Below are 13116 nucleotides of genomic sequence, written 5' to 3' on the forward strand. Positions count from 1 at the left end.
TCCAACCTGCAGTTAAAATCAAGTGTAGCGCTCAAGGCGTAATTCCTCAGTTCTCTGCTTACCCTGATTAGAGCCCATGGTCTGTCATTAGAATCACTCTTTTGCAGAAACACTGTGAAGTCCCTTGGCCCTCACTCTTAGTCATATTGGCAGTGCAAAATGCCAGCCCTAGTGAAATAGAACTTATGCCAATTCAGCGTCTGGGCCAAACAACTAAACATGGCTGGAGAAAAAAATGAGCAACCTTTCTAATTTGCCTCATTTAAATTCATAATCATTTTACCCCATGTGAACTCTTAGTACTTACTAGAAAAGTGATTGCTGAATCAATTCTCTTTTCTTCTGTCCTAGAGAACAATTTCATAACTCCTCTTTCTTTACGTCTATAACATGTCTTCCTCTAAATTCTCAGCTGCTTCCTAATTCACTGAGAATACAGGAGGGATCAAAATAGAATATCCGTGAACTCCAAACACCAAGTCTACCATCCTACCTGGATCTATCTGAAACCACGTGTGCTGCCTTCCTTCTTCCTTTGGCAGAAGAAATGTTTGTCCTCTGTTCTAAGGCCGAACCCTCTACTCTGCACTGGATCCCTCCCTTCTGGCCGAATCAGGGATTTCTCTTCTACTGTGTCTCCTCTTCCCTGTATCTTCCATTATTTGCTCTCTACCAGATGCTTTCATTAGCATGCAAAGGTCTAATACCTCTCCTCTTAAAGGGAAAAAGTCTTTCTCTCTTCCCATGTCCAATTCTAACCATTGCCCCATTGCTCTGCTCCTCTTTAGAGCAAAACGACTCAAACAACACAGCTCTACTTAACGTTTCATTTCCTTATCTCCCACTTACCTATTTTTGTCCTCTCCACTACACAGAAACTACTCTTCTTAAGGTTATTAGTGATATCTATTATATGTTGCCAAGTCCTATATTAAGTGATCAGTTCTCATCTTAATCTACCAGTAGGATTAATAATAACTCCCTCTTCCTTCTAACACCTACCACTTGGCTCATGAGACAGTTCGTCTTATCTCCCTGCTCACTTCTTATATCCTTTGCCGAATCCTCTAGAGGATGGAGTGTCTCCTGGCTCAGTCCTTCAACATCATGTATTCTCTGCCTATGCCTACTTATAAAGTGATTTCATCTTTAAATCTAGAGACTTTAAATACCATGATGATTTACCAATTTTCATCTACAGCCATGATAATCTCTTGCTGCTGAAATTCAGACTAGTATATCCAGTTGTCTACTTCACATGTCCACACATGCCATCACAAATTTAGTATGTCCAAAAACAAATTCTTAATCCTCTAAAGTTCTCTCTTGACCATCGCCTAAAAGACCCTAAGTGATTTTTCGCTAACCTAGCTTTCTAACCTTATCTTCAAACAATTTCCCCTTTGATCATTTCACTACAAACCAACTAACCTCCTAGTCTTTGGAACACATAAAGTATAAGCCCACCCACCTGCATACACCAAGCCTGTCTTTCAGTGTATTCATACGGTTTGCTCCCATACTTCTTTCAAATCTCTGCTCAAATGTTCCCTGACCACCCTATATACTTGCCCTAAACCTTGCATCATTACGCTGCTCCTTCATGGTCCTTCCACTAACATGCTATATTTATGTATTTATGGTGGTCTCCTTCCACTGGAACATAAGATCCATAAAGAAGAGATTTATTTGTTCACTCCTAGAGCCTACTGCTCTAGTGCCTAGAACAGCGGCACATATTAGACACTCCATCAATATCTGCTGAATGGATGAACATCCACTTGCCTGATGACCAAACACAGTTCATTGAAACTTACTTTTTAATCAAATTTCAATTTCCTCTTCTTATAAGCTTAAATTTGATTTGAAAAGTTGAATATTCATTTTTATTAAAAAATGAATAATTATAGAGACATAATTCTTTATAAATACTATTTAATAATCTATTCATTACAATGCAAAAGTTTTATTCAAAGTATACCTTTCTCCAGAAGGGATTTTTTGGTTTTCTTAGATTCTTTAAAAACTTAAGGTTAAAAAATTTAAAGAGCAATGCCTAAGTACATTGTTTTATTTCATGACTTCTACATGATGATTTATTTTTAAAAGGGTTTATTTGAGAATTACTTACACCACACTATTGATTGTATCATATGCCATTTACCAAGCATCTCACTTAAGTACACATACATTTCTCAATTAAATCTAGGCTTCCAATTATAGAATACTACCTGTATTATATAGGTCTGGTATTATATGTGAACTCCTTACCAGTAAAAACAAGGTGAATTCTTAGCGATGTCTAAAGAAACAGTTACTGTTCTGTTTGTAGTCATTTCCCTTCTTCCATTTTCCTATTTCTGTTACAGATATTCAATATGAAATATCAATCTTCATATGAATGATCATTTTCTTGTACTCTTGTATCCGTGCTTTCATATTAATGCAGGAAATTTTTAGTCCAGCTATAATTACTTGAACGCAATTCTATTTCTATTACTATAGCTTTGCCATCCCTAGACTACATTTGTGCATATTTTACATGATATAATTTCTGGCCTCATTGAAAGGGTAGATGATTATCATAAAATTTTAAGATTTCTGTAGAGTATGATTAATCAACCTAATCTGAGCAGCTACCACACACACACACACACACACACACACACACACACACACACAAAGGTACTATTATTATAGAAATTCTCCTCCTACCCTTTCTCATAAGTCAAAATTATGTAAAACAATATTGATTGTCATGCAGTGAGTGCCCAATTCTTTCCTAGTAAACTAAATTCCCAGCTTTAGGCAGATCCCTATGTAGTGAAGAGGGCAGGAGACCTGGCAGTCAGTGGATGACAGATGCCTGGGCCAAATCACCCTGACAACTCCTCTCCATAATAAATCTGAGAAGCTAATCTCTGCTAAATTGTTAATGGCTGCTAATCAGATACTGGATGCATGGTTATCCCTCTTGATAGTATATTTGCATTTAAATGAGTCCTTTCTGGAAGGACTCCTTAAACCAAAGGAGTGGTTCTAATGCTGACAGCTTCAGGCACCCAGGGCCTCTGGCTCAGGTTTTCATATTGTCCTTTGTGGAGACGCATGATATCATGAGGCCATTTGATCTGTAATTCCAGAATATCAGAAAGGAATTACTGCAGACCTCAAAGTCATGATCCGAAGATTGTTTTTTAAAAAAGGGTTCTTCAATGAAAAGTCATAGATTAAAAAACTGATCTATTTCACCTCACCCTAGCCACTATTCATTAAATTAAATTATCTGGCATACTGGTGTATGTCAAGTTCCAAGCAGATAGATTCAAACCGTACATGTTGATGTAAGACATTTCTCATTTCATTTTTTTTCTTTCTCTTTCCCCTATGTCTCTCGCCATGGTATAGCATCTGAAGCAGTTAATTCCTGCCATTTAATATCTTTAATTTTTGTTTTATCCCAAGCACCATCAACATTGATTGTCTTCTATGAGTAAAAAGCACCTGGCAAGAGTACTTTCATGGATGAAGGAGCCTGAATTATCATGAGAAACTATCTATACCTCCAGTGAGTCTGGCTTCACAGAGTGAAAACTATACAAGGAAGGACAATCCAATATGTTATGTAACTGTCCCAAATCGCCACACTTAATCCCCACTGTCTCAAACAAATTGAAAGAAAAGATTAAACATCTACTTTCACTCTTAAGGACAAGCCTATGTAATAGCCATTGTTCTCCTTATTTCAAAAATGAGACAAAGTCAGGCTGTGAATGGAAGGATCCAATCCCCAGTCTGTTCAACTACAAAACCCCTGACCTTCAGGGTCATCCTTGTCTTCTTCTCATCCTCTGTCAACCTTATATGGACCTTTACCTCCAACACTGATACCTAGCAAATCCTTCCACTACATTATAAATTATTAACCATAAGGTTTAGCATGTTCTCTCTTCCAAGGTATTTAGAACTTTAAAGGAGAAAGAAGCCTGCCCAAGTGGACAAAGCTAACACTTATCACGCATGAGCTCCCAACATTTGCACCAGACAATTTCACATCATCTCCTTATAAACTGACAATAATCTTTGTGAGGTTGAGAACCTCACCTTCTTTTTACTGTGGATCCTTTGACAATATGGAGTAGCCCATTTAAATAGTCTTAAAATAACACTTTTAAATTCATAAAATATAATACATAGAATCTCAAAAGAAACTAGTTACTATGTTTTAAATGCAGTCATTAGAATATTTTAAAAACCAAATTTGTGATATAGAAACGAATGGGTATTTAAACTCATTAAATAGCAAGATATAACAGAGACTCTACTAACTACTATACTTAAAAATAGTGATGTTGGCGTGATGGGTTAACAATTCTGATACATGTGTACTGAAATTGAACAATTAAATAAATAGATGGTGGATGGTGGTAGCCACATTTCTCAATATTGAAGTATGAATTTACAGATAAACGAGGAGAAAGCTAAACTAATCTCAGCATTAATGGATTATAGTTGCAGACATCAGTGTACACTCAGCTCAATATAGATATAGATAGTTATATATAGAAATATTTACTGATATGTGTATATACATGGGTTACTATACATATCTATTTCTTTGTTCTCTCAGTTAAGAGAGCCTAATCAAATAATACCCCATTAGCAACAGCACATCTAGAGCCCAGCTCTTGGTTTCTATTACTACTCTCCAATAAAAGGAATCAGGGCTCCTCAGAGAAATGACTGATTCTAGGACTGGGGCAGGAAATACACAAAATAAGCCTGGAGCACCTTGTGGTACCAGAAAGTCAGGAAGTGTTAAACACACACACAAACATGCATGCTAAACACATATACACACAGATACACAGACACACACAAACTCACACATCCCAAAGGGAGTATGTCAAAGGAGCACAGGCGCCAAAAGCAAAAGCTCCCAATGGCCAAAGCTGGAACAATTCAAACAACAAAATAAAGTAGTATTGGATTATAACCCAAAGGATAAAATAGATATCCACAAGTCTATACTGATATAAATAAATATCAATAATTGAATAAATTAATATTTGGGGGGAAATAGACAACTCTGTGTGGGAGAATTCCAAATACTTTATGTACATACTCTGTCCTCAAGGAGGTGGATCATAACTCTCCACTCTTTGGGTTTGTGCTTCACATAGTGACTTCCTTCCAACAAGTGTAGTGTGGAAGGGGTGGAGGAGTGACTTTCCAGTGGAGAAATCTGAGACACGACCTCAGCCAGGTTATCAAGGTCAACATCAACAGTCAAATCACGTGGATAGCATGTAGCCTTGATAAGATGTTATAAAAAAGGCACTTTATCTGGTTGTCCTCCCAATAAACCATAATCCCAGCATTACCATGAGAAAAGCATTGGACAGTTTACATTAGTGAGGTATGCTACAAAACACTTGATCACTGCTCCTCAAAACCATCAAGGTTGGGGCTTCCCTGGTGGCGCAGTGGTTGAGAGTCCACCTGCCAATGCAGGGGACACGGGTTCGAGCACTGGCCTGGGAAGATCCCACATGCCAGGGAGCAACTAAACCCGTGAGCCACAACTACTGAGCCCATGTGCTGCAACTACGGAGGCCCAGGCGCCTACAGCCCGTGCTCCACAACGAGAGAGGCCACTTCAATGAGAGGCCGGCGCACTGCAACAAAGAGTAACCCCCGCTCTCTGCAACTAGAGAAAGCCCACGCGCAGCAACGAACACCCAACACAGCCATAAATAAATAAATAAATAAATAAATAAATGAAAAGTGTCAAGGTTATCAAAAACAAGAAAAGCCTGAGAAACTACCACAGCCCAGAGGAGCCTAAGAGGGCTTGATAACTAAATGTAATGTGGTGTCCTGGATGGAAGCCTGAAATGGAATTAAGGACACTAGGCAAAAGCCAAGGAAATCTGAATAAAGTACAGACTCTGGTTAATATTATTTTATTAATATTGGCTCATTAATTGTAAAAAAGGTACCACACTAGTGTACGGTGTCAATAATAGAGGAAATTGGGAATGAGATATATAAGAACTCTGTATTATCCCCTTAATTTTTCTGTATATCTAAAACCATTCTAAAATATAGTCTGTTAGATAAAACAAAAAAGGTAATGATGATTTGATTGTGACATCAGAGTAGTGATACTTTGAGATATCTATAAAACTGCCTTAGGAAATTGTCTGTGATATCTGCTGGGGATATAGTCACAGGTACTCCTAATATTATTGTGGTTTGTTGTCTGCATTTAGATTTAAAGGATATGCTAAATACTAAATTGCAGTTAGAGGTTAGTGAAATTAAAGATGTAATATTCCCATCCAGATTCCACATACACTTTGATACATATTAAGAATCCCCTGCTCTTTGGTGAGGTCTAATTTTATGAAAGTGAAACAGAGAGATGAATTAGGTTGTTCCAGCTTTTAAAAAGCCCGCATTCTAGGGTCAAGAATTCTTACTGAGCCTTGTTGAAACTGTTTGCTACACTACCTCCTAATTTTGGAACTGCTAAACAGAGAGTTGCGAAGGCTTCCTAGAGTAAAAGTACTGCCTTGGCCTTGTGCAATTATACTGTTTAGGTTGCTGGACAAATCCAAGGATAAAACTGGCCTGGACCTAGTGACGGGCAATTCCAAAAGCAAGCTGAATGTGAGAAGTTCACTCACAGAGAACCCTAGTGTCAAAGAGCCTCTCTACTTGGGAATGGCTCAACACTGGGAAAATAAACCCTGGTTCAGCTGTAAAGAGAGCACATCCTTGGCCTTTTTTCCCCCTTAAATCCGGAAACTGATGATCTGGTCAGCTTAGGAGAGGGAGGGAGGGAAGGAGGGAGGAAGGAAGATAAGAGAGAGAGAGAAACCTGTTAATAGCTGGTGCCAATTTAAAGAGAGAAGGAAAGGGCTCATTATATACGTATATGCTAATATGATTCTTAAAGCCAATTCTGATCAATCCTTCGGGAAAGAAAGAGATGCAGCCATCTGTTAATGTGGCTTCAGCTTCTTTGTTCTCAAATGTTACAGCTGTCACCAGACCACTTGGGGCGAGGCCAGGGGGTTAGAGGGGGAACATCTGTCCACTAAGGACACCACTAAACAGCAACAAAATCTTGGGGCGACCCCTCTCTCTTTCCTCGAGTGCTTTCGCTAGCCGGTCCTACTTCCCCACTCCTTTGGGAGTTTCCTGTTCCATTACGTAAGCAAGAGGGCGAGAGGTCCCAGCTTTCCTAATTGTGAGTGGTTTGGCTGGGTGTGTACGTGCGAGTAACTGTGTGTGTGTGTGGGGGGGGAAGTGGAGCTCGCTACAAGGGGCTTAGAAAAACTAGTCGCCAATTTAAAATATTTTCGGAGTGTCTGAATATCTTAAGAGCTAATCCCACTCTCAAATTCAGCGAAATGAACAATACAGATAAGGAAGATGAAGAGGGTGGAAAACCCACACAGCGGAATGGAGCCGTCCATGCCGCGGGAGTGACAGGGGAGCGCTCAGAGGAAAGGCGCTCTGCAGGGAAAGTCACTCTGGCTCTTCTCTCTCGGTCCACCAGCCGGCGACGCTTCTTCTGTAAAAGCAGTCCTAGAAAATAACCCTACAACCGGGAAGGGTAGCGATCGTTGAGCGCAGTTTCCAGGAGCCGGTGCCGGGAGAGGCCCCTCTCCCCCCGCGGCTGGCGCGGAATGTGGCGATCCGGCCAGGGGCGGGGGATGACTTCCGGCGGCCGGAGCTCGGCGCCGGGAGCAGGTGCTGCAGCTGGCAGGTGGGGTGGGGGCCGGCCGAGCTGACCACACACAGACGCGGCGCGGCGGCACTGCGGCCCCCGGGCAGCCGGCGCCGGGGACATGCGCTGATTCGATCCCTCCGGAGAAGGTAAGCAGCCCGGCTATTATTAGCCTCGGCCACACTGCGCGGTGCTTTCTGCTTGGTTAGTAATGGGGTTTGTAATACAGAGGGAAGAAGGGGAATATCCCTGCCGCCTTCTGCAATGGGAAAAGGAGCAACAACTGAAATTGAAATGTTAATCAGCCAAGTGCTTGAGATTATTGGAGGAGCGGTGTTACTGGGCAAACAAAGAAGGCGGTCAGCCTCTGTAATCTTAAAATAATCAACCATTGCTGTGCTACACTCGCTTAGATATTGAAGAGGATTCCGAATGTAAAATAATTTGAGTTGCACTTTTACGTTGCTACCTTCAACCTTCGCTTGGTTAATTTGTGGTTTGCGAGCAGCAGGTTCTTGTCAGCAGCCTGGAGAAGTAATCGGAAATCTTCCTTCTCCTTTTGCGTTCCTCAGCCTCCTCCCTTTCCAGTTATCAGAATGGGTCTGCACATTTCAACGTCAAACATCCACTTCAATACTGAACCTTTAGAAAGAATCTCAAATTAGAGGAGAAATTTACCTCCTGGAGTTCAGCTTGGGTTGAGCAGCACTTGTCCCCACTTCTCCCTTCATTTACCATCTTCTCTTGTCAATCATTTCATTGATTCCCCCCCCCCCCCGCCGCCGGGGATGCTGTGCTCATTAACAGACCAGCTCTTGTCAGCTCCTGTCCACCACCTCTGTTCCGTGACTGATTTTTCAAGGACCCAGAAAGGGCATTGCCTTATACCACGTTTGGACTGTTATCTGTGTCCTTCCCCAAAATGCATGGCATGAAAAATCCTTTAAGCCCAGTACCAATATGGTTTCCGATAACTCCCTTCATTGTAGTCACTGCAGCTACCAGATGGGTTTCAAGGACAGCAGAATCTATTGGGGTGTGAGAAAGAGGGCTCTACCTACATATTTTGTGCATAAGAATAGGTGGAAGTAGAAATGCAAATGTCAGTCTATCCCGTTTTTCTTGAAGGTTTTTTAGTCCAGCTAGGTTGTGAGACACCTAGCTGGGTAGGGTATGGGGCAAGTCCTCCTGCAAAAGCAAGCAGTGTGTTTGTCCTAGGATTCCCCCAATAACCTCAAAAGAGTTTCCAGAGAGACTTTTCCCACAGGCAGTCAGAAAGCCAGGGGAGGTGGCCAAGGTAAACCTCAGGTTATTTGGGCATCCTCAAGTTAGTCTCTCCTTTTAGGGGTTCTGACCTAGGATTTCCCCACAAACGCTTTGCTCCTGAGCTCAAGTGCCCATTCTTGTTGCTCACCTAGGGATGTACAATTGAATGATATTCTGTGAAATGGTGAAGATTGCTATGATGGGGATTGCAAATGTGCCACTTCACCAACAGAGAACAGTTGTAATAAGCCAGACTGTGTGGTGTCTGTGTGCCAATATTCCATTTAAAAAGAGGCTTGTTATCTTTAAATCTGAAATTAAAGAGACAGTTTGACTCAAAAGGCCATGGATTTTATTTTAACAAATTAAAATAGGAGATCAATAAAAAAGAGGGCCAGGGTTTATAGCTAACCTTCTTAGGTTTTTTTTTTTTTTTTTGCGGTATGCGGGCCTCTCACTGTTGTGGCCTCTCCCGTTGCGGAGCACAGGCTCCGGACGCGCAGGCTCAGCGGCCATGGCTCACGGGCCCAGTCGCTCCGCGGCATGTGGGATTTCCCCGGACTGGGGCACGAACCCGTGTCCCCTGCATCGGCAGACGGACTCTCAACCACTACGCCACCAGGGAAGCCCCTTACCTTCTTTTTTAAATATTGCTTTAGAACAAGATACTGGTTCTGAAGAATCATGTTACTTCTATTATATATCGTTATTGTTTTTCTGATTACAAATTCTCTATTTATAAATACACTTTGGAAAGACTTGAGTTGGTTTCTTTGTCTCTATCTTCAGTATATGAGGCAGAAGGAGTGGAGGCGGGTGGGCAAATCCCACTCCAAATGGCCCACTCAGAGAACTGTTCCCCGGACCATGCAAAGCTCTGGACCGAAATTGTTTTGGCTGGTTGTTATTATTATCTTTAAATTTGGTTTGGGTTTGAAAGATTAAATTTTCAATATTCTAAAATTTTGACTCAGGCACACCAAGTAGAAGAGAGAACAAAGCACAAGAATAGCAAAACTATTTTCCACCTTTCTTACCTAATTGTAAAATATTTAATTATATGAATAATTATTCTGAATAATAAGTGAAAAACATATTAAAATAATAATTCATTTTTAAGAAAGTAGCCCAAGGTTTATGAAATACAGGTTAGTGCAATTGATCTTAAGTACAGTAAAAATTTCTGTAATTTTAAAAGGTGTTTTTATGTTGAGTATTAGTACATGAAAATATGCTAATGATGGTTAGAAATGTAAATGTCTGTTACTTGGTTTCTGAAGAAACTGAATTCTTTGGCAAGAAATGGGTCAGGATTAGGGGACTGGAGCCGCCAAAGCCGGCATCATACCTGCCAGTGATTGTATAGGTGAGATGAATGCATTAAGTTATGGATTAGGGTTGGAGAAGCCTTCTGGGGAAGAAAGAAAACAAGATAGAAAATAGAATTTGTTATTTTAGTGCAACTAAGATAAGTAAATTTAAGTTATTTCTGAGTTTGGACTTTGTTATATTTCAACAATTTCTGAGGAAAGTTTCTAAATTCAAAGCCCTAGGTAGAAATAGTTGTATGATTTCCTATCCGAAACTGATTTATGACTCTATTTCCTTTGTTAAAAACGTTTCCCAGAGAAAGGCAAAATTAATTGCCCCGTGTTAAGGAGGAGGAGTAATACCAAATAGAAGGATGTAGCTATTAGTTGCTAAATGAACTGTGGGAACTTTTTTGTAGATTTGACAAGATAGAATTGAAATCAATCTGTTGCTTTCCAATCACGTAAAAAAAAAAACATTTAGTCTGGTGGGTGGTCAGTGTTATCAGTAATTTAAGACTTGAGTACCGATTTAGGATTCAAAGTTGCTTCTCCTTACAAAAGGCATTTTCTGGTGCTGCATTACTGCCATTAGCTACAATTGAAATAGACTTATCCTGAGATTTTGAAAAACAGAAAAAGAAATAGTAGGATTAATAAGGCTTTGCCTCCACTGAGAATGGGTAGAAAAAGTGCTGTTTTGAAAGTTATCAGTGGCCTCTTAATTGCCAGATTTCTGCGCTGTTTCAACCTGCTCTTTATGTCTTTATTTTTAAGTTCTCTTCTAAGTTCTTTTTTAAAAATTTTACTGCTTAGTGTTTTATTCACTCAAATAGCATTTTTAATTGAAGTAGAGTTGATGTGTAATATTATATAAGTTACAGGTGTAAAATATAGTGACTCACAATGTTTAAAGGTTATACTCCATTTATAGTTATTCTAAAATATTGGCTATATTTTCTGTGCTATGCAATATATCCTTATAGCTCATTTTATAATAATAGTTTGTACCTCCTAATCTCCTATCCCTATATTGTTCTTTTTTTTAAATTAAATACTTGTGTTCAAAAGTATTATTAATAAGTAATATATAAAGAGATATCTCTTTATCTAGTGTCTCACTAATCCCCTTAAATTACCTCATGACCAGCCTAAAACAAGTGCTGTTTATTTCTAGTTTGTGCCTCATGATATCACGACTATATGTCTTCATTTGTTCCTTTCACTCACCCTGCTACACGTTGAAACCTTGCTCACAGCATACACTGCCTCTTCCATGAACCCTTCCCCATACCCACCTTCCTTCTCATTTCAGATGTGTTTCTCCCTTGTCTAAATTCCTATGGCACTTTCTATTTTGGTCTATCCTTTAGTTTGAACATGATTTGCTGTTGTAAAATAACCCTAGAGAGCAGAGTCTTTGACTAACGACTTTTTATTACCTGCAACTCATAATACAGTGCCTAGCTATGTATATGCAAAGTAGATGTTCAGCAGTTTGATGTTAGTGAAGAAATTAGCTATTATTTTCCAGGGGTGTATATCCACCTACTCTGATATCCAAGTTAGGCTCTAAATAATGTGTGCAAGTACATTTTAGTTTAAAATCCCTATATAATAATATAGTGAAAGTACATTCAAACAGTTATATTCAACAAAAGTTATTGTGAGCTTACATGCCCTTAAGTGGATATTGGCTCATCCGTATCAAAAAGCATAGTAAGCATTACAAAAGAAAACTTCAAAGAAGACATTGTACCAGCTTTCAGTATGCTTTCATTCTACTGAAAACAAGTAAGCAGGGGAAGATGTCTTGCATAAGTAAGTACTAGTCTTAAAGTGCTCTGCTAGGTACTTTCATCTATGGTGTATAATTTCATCCTGCTACTATATGCTAATTTTACGCTGAGACTCAGAGATCTTACCTAAATGGCAGAGATTCTTTCCACATTCACATGCTGTTCTTTGAAGTGTTAACGAGTGAAGGAAAACTATAAAACATAATCAGAGTAGTTTAAAATGGTTTTGTGATCAGGCTTTCCAGTGCTTTTTAAACTTTTGGGTCTTAACATCCCCTTTAATAATTCAATAAAGGCTATGCATCCACTCCCCAAGTACATACACAACACACATACACAGAATTTTGCCTGTAATTGCAGGTGTTTGCGGACCTAATAAAGCCCTCCTTTGCAAATGCTTTAAGGACATCTACGCTGGGCTCAGTTTTTCTTTTTGCTTGTTCTATGCTTAACATTTATTTTTGTACCTATTAAAATTAAACAAATTATTATCTGTTATAGTTGAGGTATAAACCTAAGCAGCTTCGTACTTTACAACTTTTCTTTTTGCATTTTTGTATTCTGTCCTCTCTCACACAAACACACACATTTATATAAATGAGATCAAATCATACTTTTCTGTGAAGAGAATGCTTAGAATTTATTCTTAACGATTTTTCTATATATCACACGTCAGTGTTAGCTATAGTCATCATGTTGTACATTATGTCCATAGTATGTATTTATCTTACAATTGGAAGCTTGTACCTTTGACCGTCTTCCTCCAGCTTCCCCTCCCCTGACCCTCTGTCTCCTGTAACCACAGGTCTGATCTCTTTTTCTATGATTGTTTTCTTTTTTTTTAGGTTCCACACATAAGTGAGATCATATAGTGTTTGCCTTTCTTTCTCTGACTTATTTAACTTAGCATAAAGCCTTCAAGGTCCATTTCTGTTGTCTCAAATGGTAGCATTTCTTTGTTTTCTTACAGATGAATAATATTTCAGTGTGTGTGTGTGTG

General features: G+C 39.4%; 1 protein-coding gene across 1 annotated transcript in view; it reads left to right on the plus strand.

The window, feature by feature from the left end:
* Positions 1 to 13116, plus strand: part of LOC132494205 (uncharacterized) — a 35434-nt gene that overhangs the window by 17047 nt on the left and 5271 nt on the right. The window contains exons 2-3 of the mRNA XM_060105219.1: positions 6606 to 6758; positions 7627 to 7890. Coding sequence (XP_059961202.1) covers positions 6606 to 6758; positions 7627 to 7890 — 417 coding nt within the window. The remainder of the gene's footprint in view (positions 1 to 6605; positions 6759 to 7626; positions 7891 to 13116) is intronic.

The sequence above is a fragment of the Mesoplodon densirostris genome, chromosome 7, assembly GCF_025265405.1.
Source record: "Mesoplodon densirostris isolate mMesDen1 chromosome 7, mMesDen1 primary haplotype, whole genome shotgun sequence".
NCBI classification, from domain to species: Eukaryota; Metazoa; Chordata; class Mammalia; order Artiodactyla; family Ziphiidae; genus Mesoplodon; species Mesoplodon densirostris.